Below are 16,089 nucleotides of genomic sequence, written 5' to 3'. Positions count from 1 at the left end.
ATTGGTATAAATTTGCTTGAGTGAACTGGGTGTAGGCAACTAAAGGATGCAAGCACACTTAATTCCTTCTAGATGTACATTGTTCCAATTTTCAGGGTACATCTGCTTTCCATACAAAAGGCAAGTTTCCAACAAGTTTTTAAAAAGTTTGCTTTATTGGTTACAGTTATATAAAATGTGTCATGGTAGCTCCATCTAGTTGGTCATTAAGTGCTTGCAACACCACAGAGATCTTTTAATACATCTGCAACTTCCAGGACGGAGGAGAAAAATCCCTCTTCAGTTGCTTACCTGCATTTACAGTATCTTCAGCAAGGCTACAGTGTTCAAAAGCAATGACAACCCCACTTGCATGTCAAATTGTAATTTTTAATGTTTGCATTAGAATAGTCTTTATATCACTCTCCAATAGAAGAAACAATAAAACTAACAGCAAACTTTAATACAGGAACATGCTCCAAGATTAACAACCCAAAATGAAAACAAAATGAAATTAATGTAAAATGTAAATCACATATAGTACAATTGAAGTGTCCAAAACAATTTAAATAATTTTAAATATTTTATTTTTTTAAACTTGCTACAAATGCTTTATACAGTATTTCAACATGAAGTCCCCATAACAGAAATGTAACAAAATGGGAATGATAGTGAAAGTCAAAGTTAAAGTGGCACAAATTCACCAAACAGGTATTAAACTACAAATTTTAAGAGGTAGATTACTTTTTAAGTCAAGAACAAAAAATAAAAGGGGTGGCTGTATAAAGAAACTAGTCACTTTCCATCAATTCTGTCATTAACCTTGAAAGCTATATGAACACATGACAAATGGTATTTCCATAAAAAGCTGTTATGAACAACAGACCAATTTGTTGTCTTAAGTTATTAGATAGAGGTGTACGACCTTTTGGAGTAATTATATATTTAACTTTCAAAATATACAGGTATGTAGTCCTGGTCTAGCCTTCTCATCGATAAAAAGATACACTGAATTCGTTATATATATGGTATTTAGAAACTGATATCGGTATTTCATTGCTATATAAAGTTTCATTTGCATGTATAAATAGGAGTTTGGAAAAATCCATAAAACATCTGAATCGGGCTGTTTCCCATTGTATGCTGGACATCTAAAAGACTCAGAAGGTGAGGAGAAGGTGGGAAGAAAAGGAAAGTCGGCCGTGCTAGAATCTGCCTCTACGGATTCGTTTAGACAAAAGCTTTAAGAGACTTAATACATGACAAAAATACTTTGAGTGCAGCAACATTTGTTGTCCCTGAATCTACACTGAATTATTGACAAGATTAAGGACCCTGCTTTGCCAAGTACACAACTGAACTGTCTCTGTGCCATTCACGAAGGTACGGACAAAACCAGGATTGAAGCAAACACGAGAGCAAAAGATTTGGTTTCATTAATCCCACCATTTCTTTTGATGGTTTCATGGTTTTTTTTTTTTTTTTTTTTTTTCTGTTTTTAATAGTACCCTTCTCTTATCTGAATCATCCTGTAGCCCAGCATGCGTGTCAGGCACAAAATGAGAAAATCTATGCCTGACACTGAATATTGGCAAGAAGCCTGCAGGCAATTTTATGATTGTGAGTCAGCTTCAGCTGGTTTCGCAAGCTTGGTGGATTTCACATCCATTGTCGTAGTGCTTATCCTAAGTTGAGCATGCAACAGCTCTACCATGTCATTAAGGGATTTTTTGTTTGTTTGTTTTGTTTTTACAGGAGATTCCTAGAAAATAAGAAACAAAAACTGAAGATAAATGACAAAACAAACTATTTGTGAATGGAGTATGCTTACACAGAAAAACTGAAAGGTGAAAAACAAATCTGGAGACAAATATTACATAAAGCAAGTCTTCAAAAAAACACTAAGAATTACGATTTCCTGAGGGAAAAAAACCCACAACCCACCAGTGCCTACGGAGTAGAACTGAAATTAGCCTGTGCTGACATTAGTGTATGAAGGCAAAATATTCTTCATACTATATGTTTGATATAAAAAAAGTTGAGGAATCTAGATTTATGAACATGATTTCAGAAACAAAAAGGTCGAATTCTTCTAACGTAACTATTCACTAAACCATTAATGACTGCAAGCTGCCAAAATAAGCTAACAGTATTTGAAACAGTCAAGGAAATCCTGCCCCTAGGTAAATTGTTATTTACCCCAAATACTATTAAACAATTTCCATATGCACAGATTTCCAAGTACTCGGTTATTTTGCTTAAGGTCAAATGATTAATTTAGATGGAAAGATGTGTCATTCTGGCTTCAAATTTTACTGATCTGTTCTGGCATCATGTAAAATACAGTTTCACACATAACATTAAGAGAGCAGTTGATGAGAACTGAGTAACATGAAGATGTGTATGTCCCAAGAGAACAGGCCTGGTAGACATTTCTTGTTCCTTAAAGGATTTTATTTTTTTTTTTTTTTTTAAACACACCCTTAGTCTCTAAATTCCAGTAACATTTTCTTCCTTCAACACATCCTAATTTGGGCATTGACTATTTTAAATCAAATTCCCCTCTAGCACTTGAAATACTTCAGTTGTATTGAACCTTTATTTTACAAAAGTATTTCCTGAAAATTTTCACCTAGGAGGTCTTCACAGTAAGACACACAAGCTGCCAACAGTTTGGATTTGGACACTTTGTGACAAATTCTTCTTGGGGACACCTGTTCTAAAGCAGGTTGCCAGTTCCTCCCCCCCTCCACTATCAATTACTTTGATTAAAAAAAAAATACTACCTTCAGCCATAAATCTGGTGTTAATCACAGCCACACACTGCAATTAGCAAAACCAAAAGAACACTTAATTACCAGTGAGCTTTGTGAAAGTTACTCAATAAATCAGATACCTATTTCCAAGAATAACAGGGCAGGAACACGCTAATAAAAGTTACAAACAGTTTGCAAAATATCCTATTGATTCGAGAGACTACATGAAGACGTAAATCGGGACTCAGGCACGTAGAGTAATGTTTTATTTATTTATTGAAGCATTACCCTTTCTTGTGATTAAAATACTTCTTCTCAAAAAAGAAATAGAACTTTAATTATAAAATTTGTTTATACTGAAACATAAAAGCATGACACTTCTAACAAATTTACATGTCCATGTAACTTTTCTTACACGTCTATTTCCCTTATATTAAATATTTAATGACCTGACTCAATTAGTATGCACATACATTTTTGAAGTATTTGGTCATGGGGTTTTGTTTTTTTTTTTATATGATATGTAGAGAATGCTTGTTATTAAAAACCAACCATGCAAGTTGTTTTAGTGGGTAAAAAAAATGCAGTCATGGTTTTTGGCTTAGCAAACCATCAGGAAACTAAATCTAGAATGATTTCGGGCCACCATATGTGTTAGATACCAAATACAAGGTCATTGTTTCCAATAACATCAAGTTTAATGACGTTAAGTTTATTTGCACTCAGGTATTGACATTTTTTTTCCCAGACTTTTCAATTCAGTTTATAATTAAAGACATTCTCCATACAAACCATGTATTATTTCATGACAGCATGACAAAATGCATCAAGTATGTACATCATACCTCAGCACGACTGAGCTACTTAACCGTGTTTTAGGAAATGCAACCTTTTTTTTTTTATTTAAGTATGAGAAACTCAAAAAAGACCAAGAAAATCAGCAAAACAGCAAGCAACACATTCCTGTGTTGTTTCAACTTCAAATTAAATGCTTACCTGAAATCTTTTAGTTCTTGCTTTGCACTGCTTTCATCTCTTTTGTTTTCTGCTGCCTCTGCATTTGCCGCCTGCTGTAGGCTTCGTGTAATAGGTCCTCCAATCCTCTCTCTAGATTTTACAGTGAATCTATCTGCCTTTTTCTTACTTGCCACAGCAGATTTACTTGGCAACCCAGCTTTATTATTCCTTTGTATTCTGACGTGCAATTTCCGGGATGTTTTGCTTGAGATTACAGAGGAACTGTTCTTAGCGACTTTAGTTTTTTTCCCATCAACATGGGACATTTTGGACACTCTTACAGGACTAGAGTTCCTCAATGACGAAGACGAATTTGGCTTTTTAGATCGAATGGGAGGTACAAATTTAACATTTTGTTTTGATTTGAAGGATGCAGAGGGAAGCTGGATCTGTGCGGGTCCTGAGGTTCGTGCTCGTGTCTTGCCCAAGTGTGGCTGCATGCTTTGCATTTTGATTTCTGCATCTGCTGTTCGCCTGCGCTGGCTGCTGCCTTTTTCACTGCTTGCAGGTGAAGAAGAACTTGCACTTTTTTTTGAAGAATTCTTTTTAGAGGAGGGAGAGATGGGTTTTTTGGGACAGCTGTATGACGCGTGTTTATTCAAACTTCCAATGTAAGTAAACTCTCTATTACAGTAGGGGCAGATGTGAGGGTCTGACTCGGATGAATTACTTTTCAATTCCGCCTTCTGCTGGGCAGATTTCTTTTTTTGCAAGATTGCTTTCTGGACAAGCTGGTTTTTCTTTTTCAATGCACTTATTTTTAGTTTGTTTGAGGACATTTTGCTAATCTCAACATTGAAATTAAGTCTTTTAGGTTGACCCATTCGTCTGAAGGCATTCTTTCCAGGGCCAGCTATAACAACCATGCCGTTCTTAGGCTGCACTGTCTGTTTCAGTGGTATTGGATTTTTTTTAGGTGTGTATCTCTTTTTATCACTGGCAGATGCACAGGCCAATATGTGTTTGTGTAACTCAGGCATGTTATCAACACTTTTCCCGCATTTTGTGCATCGAATGGCAGTAGTAAAAGTCTGTGGAATATTGTGGGTAGTGAAGTTTGTTGCAGTAACTCCAATACCCATAGGATTACGATGGTGATACTGAAATGGAGGCGGTTTAAAGCTCGGGTAGTGTTGATTGAGGCCCATACGAACATCTGGATCTTTAGATTTTACCCCAGAAGCCATTATTTTTATAGTAGTATAAAGCTCTTCGGAGGAATCATTTAGATCTTCATCTTCCTCCTCTTTAGAAGGTTCCAAAGAATCTTCTGGCAGGCTCTGCATGTGCTCCGCGTTTGCCTTATTGGGGTCAGTAAAATTCTGGGGTCTCAAAGTCCCACTTTCAAACTCATGGTGTGTGCACTCTTTGTCTGGGTGGAGATCCCGCTGATGCTGTTGCAAATTGCACAAAAAAGCAAATTCCTTTTTACAGACCGAGCAAACAAAGATATTTCCTACTCCATGAAGCAGAAAGCGATGTTCCGACAAGTCTGTTTTATCCCTAAAAAGCTGTACACAGAATTCACATTTGAAGGGCCATTCTTCAGCATGAATGGATAAATGCTTCGTTAGGTCTTTAATAGAAAGAAAAGGTGATTCACAGACATTGCACACAAAGCTTTTATTGAATGTTTCCTGCACTACTCCTGATTCGCTTGAAGTATGAGGATCTTCTCTTGCTTTCTGTTGTTCATGTTCAGCTTCTTCCTGCTTTATTATTGGGAGAGTATTTTCAAGATTATCAGCAGAGGAAACAACAGAAGAAACTACAGAAAGAGGAGGTGGAGATGGAGATGATGAAGATGAAGAGGAGGAGAAAGAGGAAGAAGAGGAGGAGGAAGATGAGGAAGAGAGTGTAGGAGGACCAGGTGAAGCAGCAGAAATAAGAGGTTCAACAGAAGGAACAGGAGATGGAGAAGGAGACACAGTAGGTGAAAGAACTGGCAGCGGGGACTGGGTAGTAGTGTTAGAAAGTGGCGACGGGCAAGAAGAAGTGTTGGTGGCACTGGCAGAGACATCGGGAATTGATAACGGCATTGTCGGAAGAAGGGGAGGAGGTGATGTAGCAACTGTTAAGACAGGCGGGCAGGGTGGTGGGGAAGGAGGATTGGTTGGTGTTAACAAAGGAGGCAGCTGGCACATGGAAGGTACAGCAGATGCCTGTGGCACAGGGGAAACAGAGGAACCAAGGGGCTGAGTGTCAACAGAAGATGATGCAGATAGACTGGGATCCACGTCAGGTTCTGCCTGCGGCTCCAGGGATTTGCTTGGGCTCGCACTCTTGGTTACACCGAGCGTGCTGTCTGTGGCTGCATCCGTTCCGTTGTACTCATTCAGCAGAACCTTCTGTAACATGCAAGTGGTTGGTTTCTTCTTTTTAACACCACTGCAGGTTGGCTGTATGGAATTTTCTTTATATTCCCTAATTTCAGCGTCGCTGCAAGGCTTCTTATGCACACTTAAATCTAAAACAGATTCCCAGGGAACCTGATTCTTATTTTTAACATCAGACCGTTGTTTCACACCACTAGATAAATCCAGTGGCTGCTGGTTGCACACATTGCCGAAAGTCGGAGCCGCTGCCCAGTCTTTTGATATTTTATAATCTTCAAAGCAAAGAGGGCTCAAAGTCTCTTTTTCCTCCCTTCCAGTCAAGCTCCAAGCGGGTGAGTTGCTGTGGCTTTCTAACTTTGGCATTTTTGAGCTCCGAATATTATCATTCCACACAGTTTTTCCCTCACCTGATTTGACAAAATCTCGAAGTACTGGACTGTGCTGTGGAGAACTGGGAGGAGAGCTGGTCCTTCTTTTAAATCTACTGGATACTGGAGGCAAAATAGGCGATGATGTAACGGAAGGTCCTAGTTTAGGGATTTCACTTGGTGGAGTTATCTTCTTACTGTCCTGCGTCTGAAGAAGCTGTTTTAATTTTGATGACAAATAAACACCTTTTTCTTTATGAAAAGGTAGGCTTTCTGTTGAAATGCTAAGAGGGAGATTTAAAGAACTAGTAGGAGTTACAGGTTCTGGGTCTATTTCAGTTTTTATTTTTGGTACAAGAGGAGGGCTGGCAGTTCTCCTCTTTTTGGATTCATTGCTCCCACTGCTCGAGGGTTCCTTGGGAGGTTCATTCACATGTGTTTGTGTAACCTTTAAATTTGAGGAGATTTCCACTGTGACTGGACTGATGATACAATTTAGTCCATACAAGTCTGCAGAGTTGGACTCCATCTGAATCACATCACAATTGCTAGTGCTGCTGTTGGACTGGATTTTACCATCAATATAATAATTTAGATTTTCAGAGATATTGCTGGAAATATCCATAATATAGACATCATCTACTTCACCTTCCTCTTCTATTTCTGTACTTGCTATATATACACTCTGGACTGGTGGGGCCTGCTCTGTCTGAAGAGATGGCTCTTCAGTAAAGAATCCTTTTCTTCTGACACCTTTGGGAATAAGATGACGCTCATGAACCCTACGCTGATGCCTCCGCATATTGGTGTGAGTTCCAAAAACCTTTTTGCAGTATTTGCATGGGTGCAATTCTTTGGGCTCCTTATTTTCCTCAGCAAAAGCAGAGTTTGACATTTCTTGGGAAACTTTCTCAGAATCCAAGACAACAGAGTCTTGCACAAGACTGGAAACATTCAGATCATCTTTAAGACCATCATCCACAATTACTTGGTTATCAGCAACATTATCCAAGTGTTGCGATGATGTTAGTGTTAAGAATGGTTTCCTTTTTGGCCCTGCCTCATGGCGTCGCTCATGTCTTCGCCTGTTAATTTGAGTACCAAAGGCTTTCCCACAGTATCGACACTTGAAAGCATGGTTAACAGTAGATATATGGATGTGCATGTGGCGTTCAAGTCCTTGCTTTGTTGTAAACTTCCTCTCACAATGTTGACAGGGAAACATGAATGTTTCCTGAACATCGCCATTTGATTCACCTCTTGTTTTTGGAATTTTCACAACAAGTTTTTTCTTTGGAGAGCTTTCTGGAGATTCTTCTGACGTACTCTTTTGCTCTTCCATAGAGTCTAACTTTTCTTCACATATCAAAGGCATTTCAGCATTTTCTTTAGGCATATCGGTATCTTCTATCTCGTCGTCATCATCCTCCTCATCATCATCATCCTCCTCTTCATCATCATCTAAATCATCTGATGCACAGTTTATTGCTTCTCCTTGTTTGTCTTCAGTCACTATTTGTAGCTCACTGGCAGGACTGGGGATCATCAGCTTTGGAAGTACATCTTGGTTTACCATTTCCTGAATCACAGCTGTTTGTTCCAGGGACAGTACAGCAGAAACAGAAGGTGTTTCATCTTCCTCTTTATGACCTGATACACAAAGTATGAAAGGAAAAGAATGAAACATTTTTACCAAACACTTCAAAGTACACTACACCTCTCTTCCACTTTTCCCTCTAACACAACACATCCAGCATTTATGACCCAACACAATACTATTAATTCTCACTCTTGTGATTCAGTACTGAGAGTAAAACTCTATTCAGAATTTCCTTTCTGTAACTTCAGCAAAATGTAGGCAACTGCCTATACTTAACAGAGAATCATTGGATAGAACGTTGTGGCCAAGAGAGTGGAAACTGTCTGAAGAGTACCAGAACATTTTAAGGTAGACTTCAGAACATTTCAAAAACCCTCCAAAAAGCTTTCGCTGACTTTTCTTACAGCAAACAAGTGTCAGGAAAGTACTGCAACACATGTAGATAAAGTATATTTGAAGCCCGTCAAGCAAATTTTGGATTTTGACCATTTTCCCCAAGTTATTAACAATAAAACAATTTGGATGTGTACTGTAATGGACAGCAAGGTGTACCTTGTATCTGGCATAGTACTTTCCGTTCTTTGTATTGGATTTTTTATTAACTATTGCCTGAATGGCTATTTCCTACACTTCTGAATCAGAGCCTGCAGGCACCTCATTTTACTAGTGTGAACGGATTCTTAATTCACACCTCTGCAGGCTAGTTTTACCTATCTGCTGTCGGATATATCCATCGCTGAAGAAAATAACTTGGCTGCCAATTCACACAAAACGTTGCAGAAGCGGTTATATGTTTAGAGCAAGAAATTCCTCTTCATCTTTAGGACAAACAGCATGCTTAGGGAGGCAGTGCATTAATACTGTGGGCTTTTTTCCCTTGATACTGACTTCTGTTAAACGGCAATAAATGATGACTGTATAACTAAGCTCCAAAGACATTATTTTAGAATGAGGACTTTTCTCTGCCCCTCTGTTCTACAGAGATTGGTTTTATGTCTAAATTTTACAGTACATTAGTTTTTCCTGTTGTCAGAGCTGCATGTTTATTGACATACTTGTGATATTCAAGTTCCTGACTAATAAAAGCTTTTGGGCAAACAATATAAACATGTTCATTTTGCTACACTAACATAACATGCTGACACACTAAACATGACAAAAAGTGTCCTTTGATTCAAAAAGACAGTTAGAAGGAAAAAAATAAGATAGTTGAGAACTCACCCTCTTTAGAATCCCTCATATCTGCGGAAGTAGAATCCAAATCAGCCTTTTTCTGCTTTGTATCCGCTGCCTTCTTTCCCTTGTTTTTAGCTTCCTGAGCCTTTTTCTTTCCTGAGGAGAAAAAACCCAACATTTATTATTCCTGTTCAACAGCTTTTATTTCTCATATTTGAGTGGCAGAATCAAAACACCCAGCTTCGGAATATAACACACTTACATAGAAAACCCTATTTTCCTGAGGAATACAAATGACAGATCAGTAAAAAGGACAGCATTCAGATAAAGCAGTGAGGCTCTAGACCCCAGAAGAAATTAAAGATAACAATGAGTTTCTAAAAATCTAAGACTCCTAAATACTTACTTTCAAAGCAAGAATAGACTATAACAGAAATGTATTGTCCAGACTTAACCAGCTCACATCATAGTTACCCAATCCCTTTATACGGCTATTAAATTACTGTATCTGTATATGGAAATTATGAAATTCCTATTAATCCTTAATGTTAATCGGAAGACCTTATGAAGCAGAAACCCATAGAGGCTTCTCTACTTGTATGAACATCCTGAATAACAAGTTGAAGAGTTGTAATAAAAGCAATGAAGTAGCAACATGAGGAGACTAAAAGCAGCATGATCTTGACCAACAAGGCAGAGACAGTAAAATCACATTAGATGGAACTGGGTAACAGTAAAACAAGAAGGTATTTCATCACGTCCACTGATACAAACAAGTTTGCTAATGCTTTCTGTTAGCAAAATTAAGAAGCATGTATTACTCACACAGGATGAACACAATGAGGGTTAGGGCAAAATGGCATTATGCAAAGACCTAATCAGTGGCACAAGGTGTAAAGACACTGAAGACTTCATTTACCAACGCATTACAAAGTTATACTACTATTTTTTTCCATTAATCTTAATTTCTATATATTGTAAGACTGAATCTTTAAGATAAGGACTGTGTAATAAAAAAATGAAACTTTTAAGGTCTTCCAATTCAATTTATGGTGAAGACCGTATTCTCTATTCAGATGTTTGTTTTACATCAACACTGTGGTTGAGACACCAGTCTCCTCTGAAACGTCACACTTCTACACACCACCTCTTAGGAATGAGAGCGGTCCAGAAGCAACAATCCAAATTCCTCTTTTGCTCCCACTAACACATTAAATGCTACTTTTTAGCCCACTGATCCTTCCCTCTAGCCAGAAGTGTACATCATAGCCCTAACTCCATTTCTTATTTAGAAGCACACTCTTCCAACTCCCAATCCTGTCAACAAGTTCCTCCTTTTTTCCCCTTGAAAATATTTTTCACATCTTGAGCCAAGAGACTGAAATGCCTCTTAAAAAAATGTTCCTCTATTCAAACTGAAAATTTCCAAGTATGCACCCCCTCCAATAGGACACATCAGAGACAGGTTGCCTTTAAACGGAAATGCTTGGTTTTATTTGAACTTTCTATTCTATTCTAAATAATTACCCATCTTTCTTCTCAAGGAGCTCAGAATTCACAGGCTCTCCCCAAATTCTGGTGTGTTTCAGTTTCATGTATGTAATTATCCTTTTTTATTTTCTTATTCCCATTTTTAACAGTTTTTAGTCTGAGAAACTGACGATAGTCACTCAGAATGCATTTTTGTCACCTTTGGAAAATACACATGCGCCCTTCCTAAAGTGAACTAGCAATTACCTCATCATATCCTCAAATATTCCAACAATCCCAGTGTCTAAATCTGCCATAATGAACTAACACTGGTTGCTTTGACAATACAATATTCAATTGTATTTTACACCAAACACCTGCAAGTTGTCTGAAGATTTAGCATATATTTTAGTGTTTACACAGGCGTAAGGAGTTTAAGCACGTCTTTACCTGGCAGGCAAATGTCCAACTTGAACGTAATTTTGTAGCATCAGCACCTCTAATGTTTGTAATTACAACCAGTAGCACTAAGATCTGAGTATGAAGGATTTCAAACAAGTTTCCAGAAATACCTGCTAAGCTACCTGAAATCCCTCCTGAAACGTACAGTAACACAACCAACAAACACTTCCATTTCTAGGTAAAAAGCCTCAAAGTAAAATTGCAATACATTCCTAGAGATTCAAACATGCATCACAATAAACCTTAAGAGCGACGTAACAAAATGTATTTAATTGCTAGGACCCTTCAAGAGAGATCAATTTTTTTGCAGACTGCTTATCATCTGAAGACCAACATCAGTATCTTGACTTAAATGACAAAAATTCTAGATTCACCTCTCACCTCTACAGGTGAGGCTGGAAACAAGAAGGAAAAGGTTGGTCCCCACGTCCCTCATCTACACCAAACTTGGCCACGGTTAGAGACAGTATTTTACTAGATGGTGCAGCATATGATTGCAGATGAAGTCACTGGGCGATTCTACATCTAATTCTACAGCAGCACTGAATTTCACAGCATAGTGACAGGTTACTGTAAAAGCCTTCAAACCAAGACCCAACTCATTATTTCTTAGAACAAGACTAGAAATACATTGTGTTATTTAAAATGTGAGGTAAAGCATGTAAAAGCAACAACAAAAATCACTTAAAAGTGCTAAAGCGTGCAAAGGTTTTCCAAAGTGTCACCCATTTATAGAATTTACAGTACCTCAAATACAATTGCAATCTGAGAAATCACTGGAATAGCAGGATTTGTATCAAATTTTGAGTTACCTGAATCACATATTTCCATATGGTATTGATGGAAAGATCATCACTTGCAAGTTCTCTTGCCACACTCCATAAAAAAAATGAAAGACGCAACCTGCTCTCGATGCAACCTGCTCACCAATACAGCTGGAAATGTTTCAAGTTCTTGGCCTTTAAGCATAAACGCATTTGAAGAGAAGATTCATCTAGCACCTACTTGCCCTTACTCAGAATAGCGAGCAAAACTGCTTGCACACATACATAATTTTAGATGTGTCAGATCAATTTCCGACACATATCAACTAGAGACACCAACTGATTTTTGATGTTTTCCTTTTACCAGCTTTCGTTTATTCCATTTTCTAGGTTGCGGCTTTCTTTGTAAAGGTTAAAAGAATCCACTACATTCAAGCATGACAATGACTGTCCCAGATGCACCCATTTCATGGCACTGAATGTTCAACAGCAGATGCCCAGGAAGAGAATTTAAGAATATAATAGTAAAGCGATACTTCATTGGTATGCTCTCCCAGCTTTCACCTATCTAGAGTTCAGGAACTTTCAAAGATATTTAACAGCTTTTAATAGACTTTCCTTCGTGAGTTCTCAGTGCTTTTTAAATGCACGTAAACCTGAAAGATTAGCATCACTTTCGGATCTTCAATGAAAAACGCAACCTACTACTCTGATATAAAGGATATCAATGAGCAGCCCAAGGTCTGACCCTTAGTTTTCTTACAGTTTAAGATGTCAAGAACTAAGAGAAGCCAGCAGGAAGGGGAAAATGCCTCAGAATACAGAACCTGGTGGAAGCCTGAGTATAAGTACACACGTGCACTTACCATCAGGTTCCTGAAGGGTCCTACATGGCTGCTACTGCCAGCTGGATCCTCCACTTGGTCTAAACAAGAAAGATACAGGAATGAAACACAGGGAAAGTGAAATGGAAACAATGACAAAAGAATAAATGAAGGGCAGAACTTAATATATGCGTATGTGCATTAAAAGAATTGCAAAAGAAAGATGCAAAGGAAAATGAATGAAAGAAACAGATGGAAAGTAGCTACTTGTCTATAGTGACAAAGGTCAAAAGAGGAATGCATCAATTTGTCTTGCAACTTAATTTTTAAATATGGTTCCGTTTTCTCCCCTTTCCTTCACTTATGTGGTAGATAGGTGAGCACAGGCATTATCTGCCTTTACACCTTTAAAATACCTGTATAACATTCAGCACAAACGGTGCAATAGGCACAGAAGATTTCATGCTACTGCTGATGTCCAGATAATCGGCTGATACTTATGCTGTAGTCCCACTTATTTCAGAGGAGTTCAGACGACAACACAGTGAGAATTTAAAAGAGAAATAATCTTTATTTGCCCATACTTCATTTTATTGATCAAAACAAGACACCTCAAAACAACCTAAAGTTATCTGTGCTCGTATTTTTGCTGTTAACCAAAATACTAATGGAGCTGTAAAACCACGGAGTTATTTCTGGTGGCATGAGATAAGCATACTCAAATGCCAGGAGGGAATTTCCACACACAGTCTTTCCACACACTTGGAGCTGAATTCTATCATTAAATATTGCTAAATTGTACAAGATACTATTATCTTTAATGACCTTAGTTAGCACTTAGCAGCACCAAACACGTTCACAGTTAAGATCATAAGGTAAGAAGGACGCTCACATCTGATCCCAAACACTGTTTTGATCACTTACAAGAAATATGAGACACATTTGCCTCCCCAAAACTCTTGTGTTAATAAGAGAAAAGAATTACTGGCATGAGTTTCCGGTATCCCCTTGAAATTCGTAGTCAACAACTAACTGCAACCAAGTAACAACTTATCTACCCCGTACCCTATCCGTGCTGGTGCTTAGAAGTACGGGAGATACCTGCCCAAATCTCAACTGTCATGGAAAACAGTGCAGAAGCTACCTCAGCGACACGTGGAAAGAATTCTTAAGGCACAGACGAGCGCAGCCACCTTGAAATGGTATGGCTAAAGGGAAAAGCACAAATTTGCATGTTAAACTCTGACAAACGGCAATTAACACACAGTTTCACAATGTGAATTAAGTGTTTTAATACAAACTCGCTAGTCAAATCCCTTTGGGACTGGTTCAAATTAGTGACAGTTTGCATCAATCCCATGCAGTAGTTGCTACTATTTTGTAAATCAACTTTTGATTTTTTTCTCCTATTGACAAAAAAAAAAGAAGAAAAATCAGCATTTAGGCATTGGAGAGAATGAAATAAAGATTAAGCGTATATACAGGCTAAAAAATCCTTACGGAAAATTCAGCAGGAATGCGTGAGCATTTCCACATTATTCTGATTAATGAATTTTCAAATACTGATGCAACTTGATTTTTAACTTGGGAATCAGTTTGCTGTGCACCAGAATTCCTCTGTTCCTGTATGTAGAATACTGGCAGATATCATGCTTTTCAAAGTAAATTCCTTAAACCTTCAAGCATCTGTAAAAATCTGACCAGTTTGTTCTGGAAGACAGGCTAGAAAAAATGAATGCTTTTTACAGACAAAAAAGCCATCTCCAAAATAACGGAATAAATTGCTCCAAAAAATTAAATGCAAGTGGTGTTAGCTGAAGGAGCATGAAAAAATGCAGAAACATGTTGCAGTGACTTCTCAGAATCTTGTCTAACTGTGAATGTCACAGCATATAGATCTTAAAGACCTTACATATTTAATAGGTGGAACTGGTTAAACAGTAAATAACTAAGCACAAAAAAAAAGGTATTGAATTCAAAACGTCCATGATGAAGATGTGAATACTAAGACTGTTCTTTTAATACATTTTCCTGGGTTAGCATTTTAAGTGTCTTCACTATGCTTTTTGATTTATTGTTTTTTACTCTACCATTAGCCACGGTTCATTACATAGTGGAATCTTGTTTACAAACCCTTTCATTGTTATCTACCAGCACCTGCTCAGACAGCAAAGCCACATCATAAACCACGTGGGTAAATAAATAGCAACATACCTGTGTGTTAAGAGCTGCTTACAATCACTGTGAACTGCTAAGAACCCTTGACATTTAGGGAAAGCCGGTAGGTATGATATGCCATATAAGGATTATTCGTATAACCGTGGGGATTAAAAAAAATTTGCTGAAAATCTGACCTCAAACCCACAAGGTTCTGCAAGCATTTTATTTAATGCTAATAGCCACATTTCAAAGCATGTACTGCCGGTTCACGGTATAGTTATTCATTTTTCAGTAGGGACTGCAAATTAAGCACTGCAGACTTACACCTTCATCATATTACTGCGTCAAAGAATATTTGACTCACAGCATCCACCATCTCATAGCCTATGGTAATGAAACCATTTTTCAATTGCTGTCCAAAGTTTTAAGTCATCGAGGATAGGTGAGGTTATTCCACTACATCGTTCAAAATGTGACACTGCAAATTATTGGAGAAAGAGGAAGCAATAGTAGAAGTAGCAGGGACATGTCACAAAGCTAGGAAATATTAGGCTAGGAATAGAAAAGATGACAACGTTGAAAGAAGACACCTCAACAATTCTGCTCTATTAAAATGAAGTTAATTTAATATTATGACATCAACTTCCAATATTTCTTACATAATATTACTGTTAACAACATACCAAAATTCCTTTTAACTATTTGTACTTAAATATCGCTTTGAAACTTGATTAGAGCAAGCTTAGCTGAAACTCTCAAGTGTACTTCTGAACACACACATACATTATTACCTGGGGAGGGAACATCTTTTGAACTCAAAAGCTTCCAACTTAAAACAAAGCAAAATACAAAACTGCTGCCCACCAAATGCTTTGGGGGGAAAGGCTCTTGTGCTGGCAAGAAAAATTACTGCAGAACCCCAGAAGACATCTCCCAGGGCTCAGATATTCAAGTGCTACCATAGAACAACTTTGGTGGTAGATTACTCCTCCCCCCGCCCCCCACGACTGAATTGGTATGAGTCAAGACAGAAAAAGCTTTTTTTTTATTTTATTGTTAGTTTAAGATATGCTACACAAGGAGCATCTTTCTGTTTGGCTATAGAGATGCATCCCACTTGTTGGTGCGCACACACACACAAAACCCCTTCTAACACTCTCTGACAAAATTTCTTCCC

General features: G+C 37.9%; 1 protein-coding gene across 10 annotated transcripts in view; it reads right to left on the bottom strand.

Annotated features, from left to right (window-relative positions):
• The window catches only part of PRDM2 (PR/SET domain 2), a 72,154-nt gene that overhangs the window by 14,427 nt on the left and 41,638 nt on the right, over positions 1-16,089 (bottom strand). For 3 of the 10 annotated variants that reach the window (XM_074560773.1, XM_074560772.1, XM_074560774.1), the window contains 3 exons: positions 12,795-12,853; positions 9,278-9,388; positions 3,732-8,106 (listed from right to left, as the gene is read on the bottom strand). In XM_074560773.1, the coding sequence (XP_074416874.1) occupies positions 3,732-8,106; positions 9,278-9,296 (4,394 nt within the window). In that variant the 5' untranslated portion in view covers positions 9,297-9,388; positions 12,795-12,853. Of the gene's footprint in view, positions 1-136; positions 2,803-3,731; positions 8,107-9,277; positions 9,389-12,794; positions 12,854-16,089 lie in introns of those variants that run through there. The other 7 variants (XM_074560767.1, XM_074560771.1, XM_074560775.1 and 4 more) reach the window with 5 other exon arrangements.

This window comes from Larus michahellis, chromosome 16, assembly GCF_964199755.1.
Source record: "Larus michahellis chromosome 16, bLarMic1.1, whole genome shotgun sequence".
In the NCBI taxonomy this organism is placed as follows: Eukaryota; Metazoa; Chordata; class Aves; order Charadriiformes; family Laridae; genus Larus; species Larus michahellis.
The sequence above is the reverse complement of the archived record's forward strand: the minus strand, read 5'-3'. Positions and strand labels throughout refer to the sequence as shown.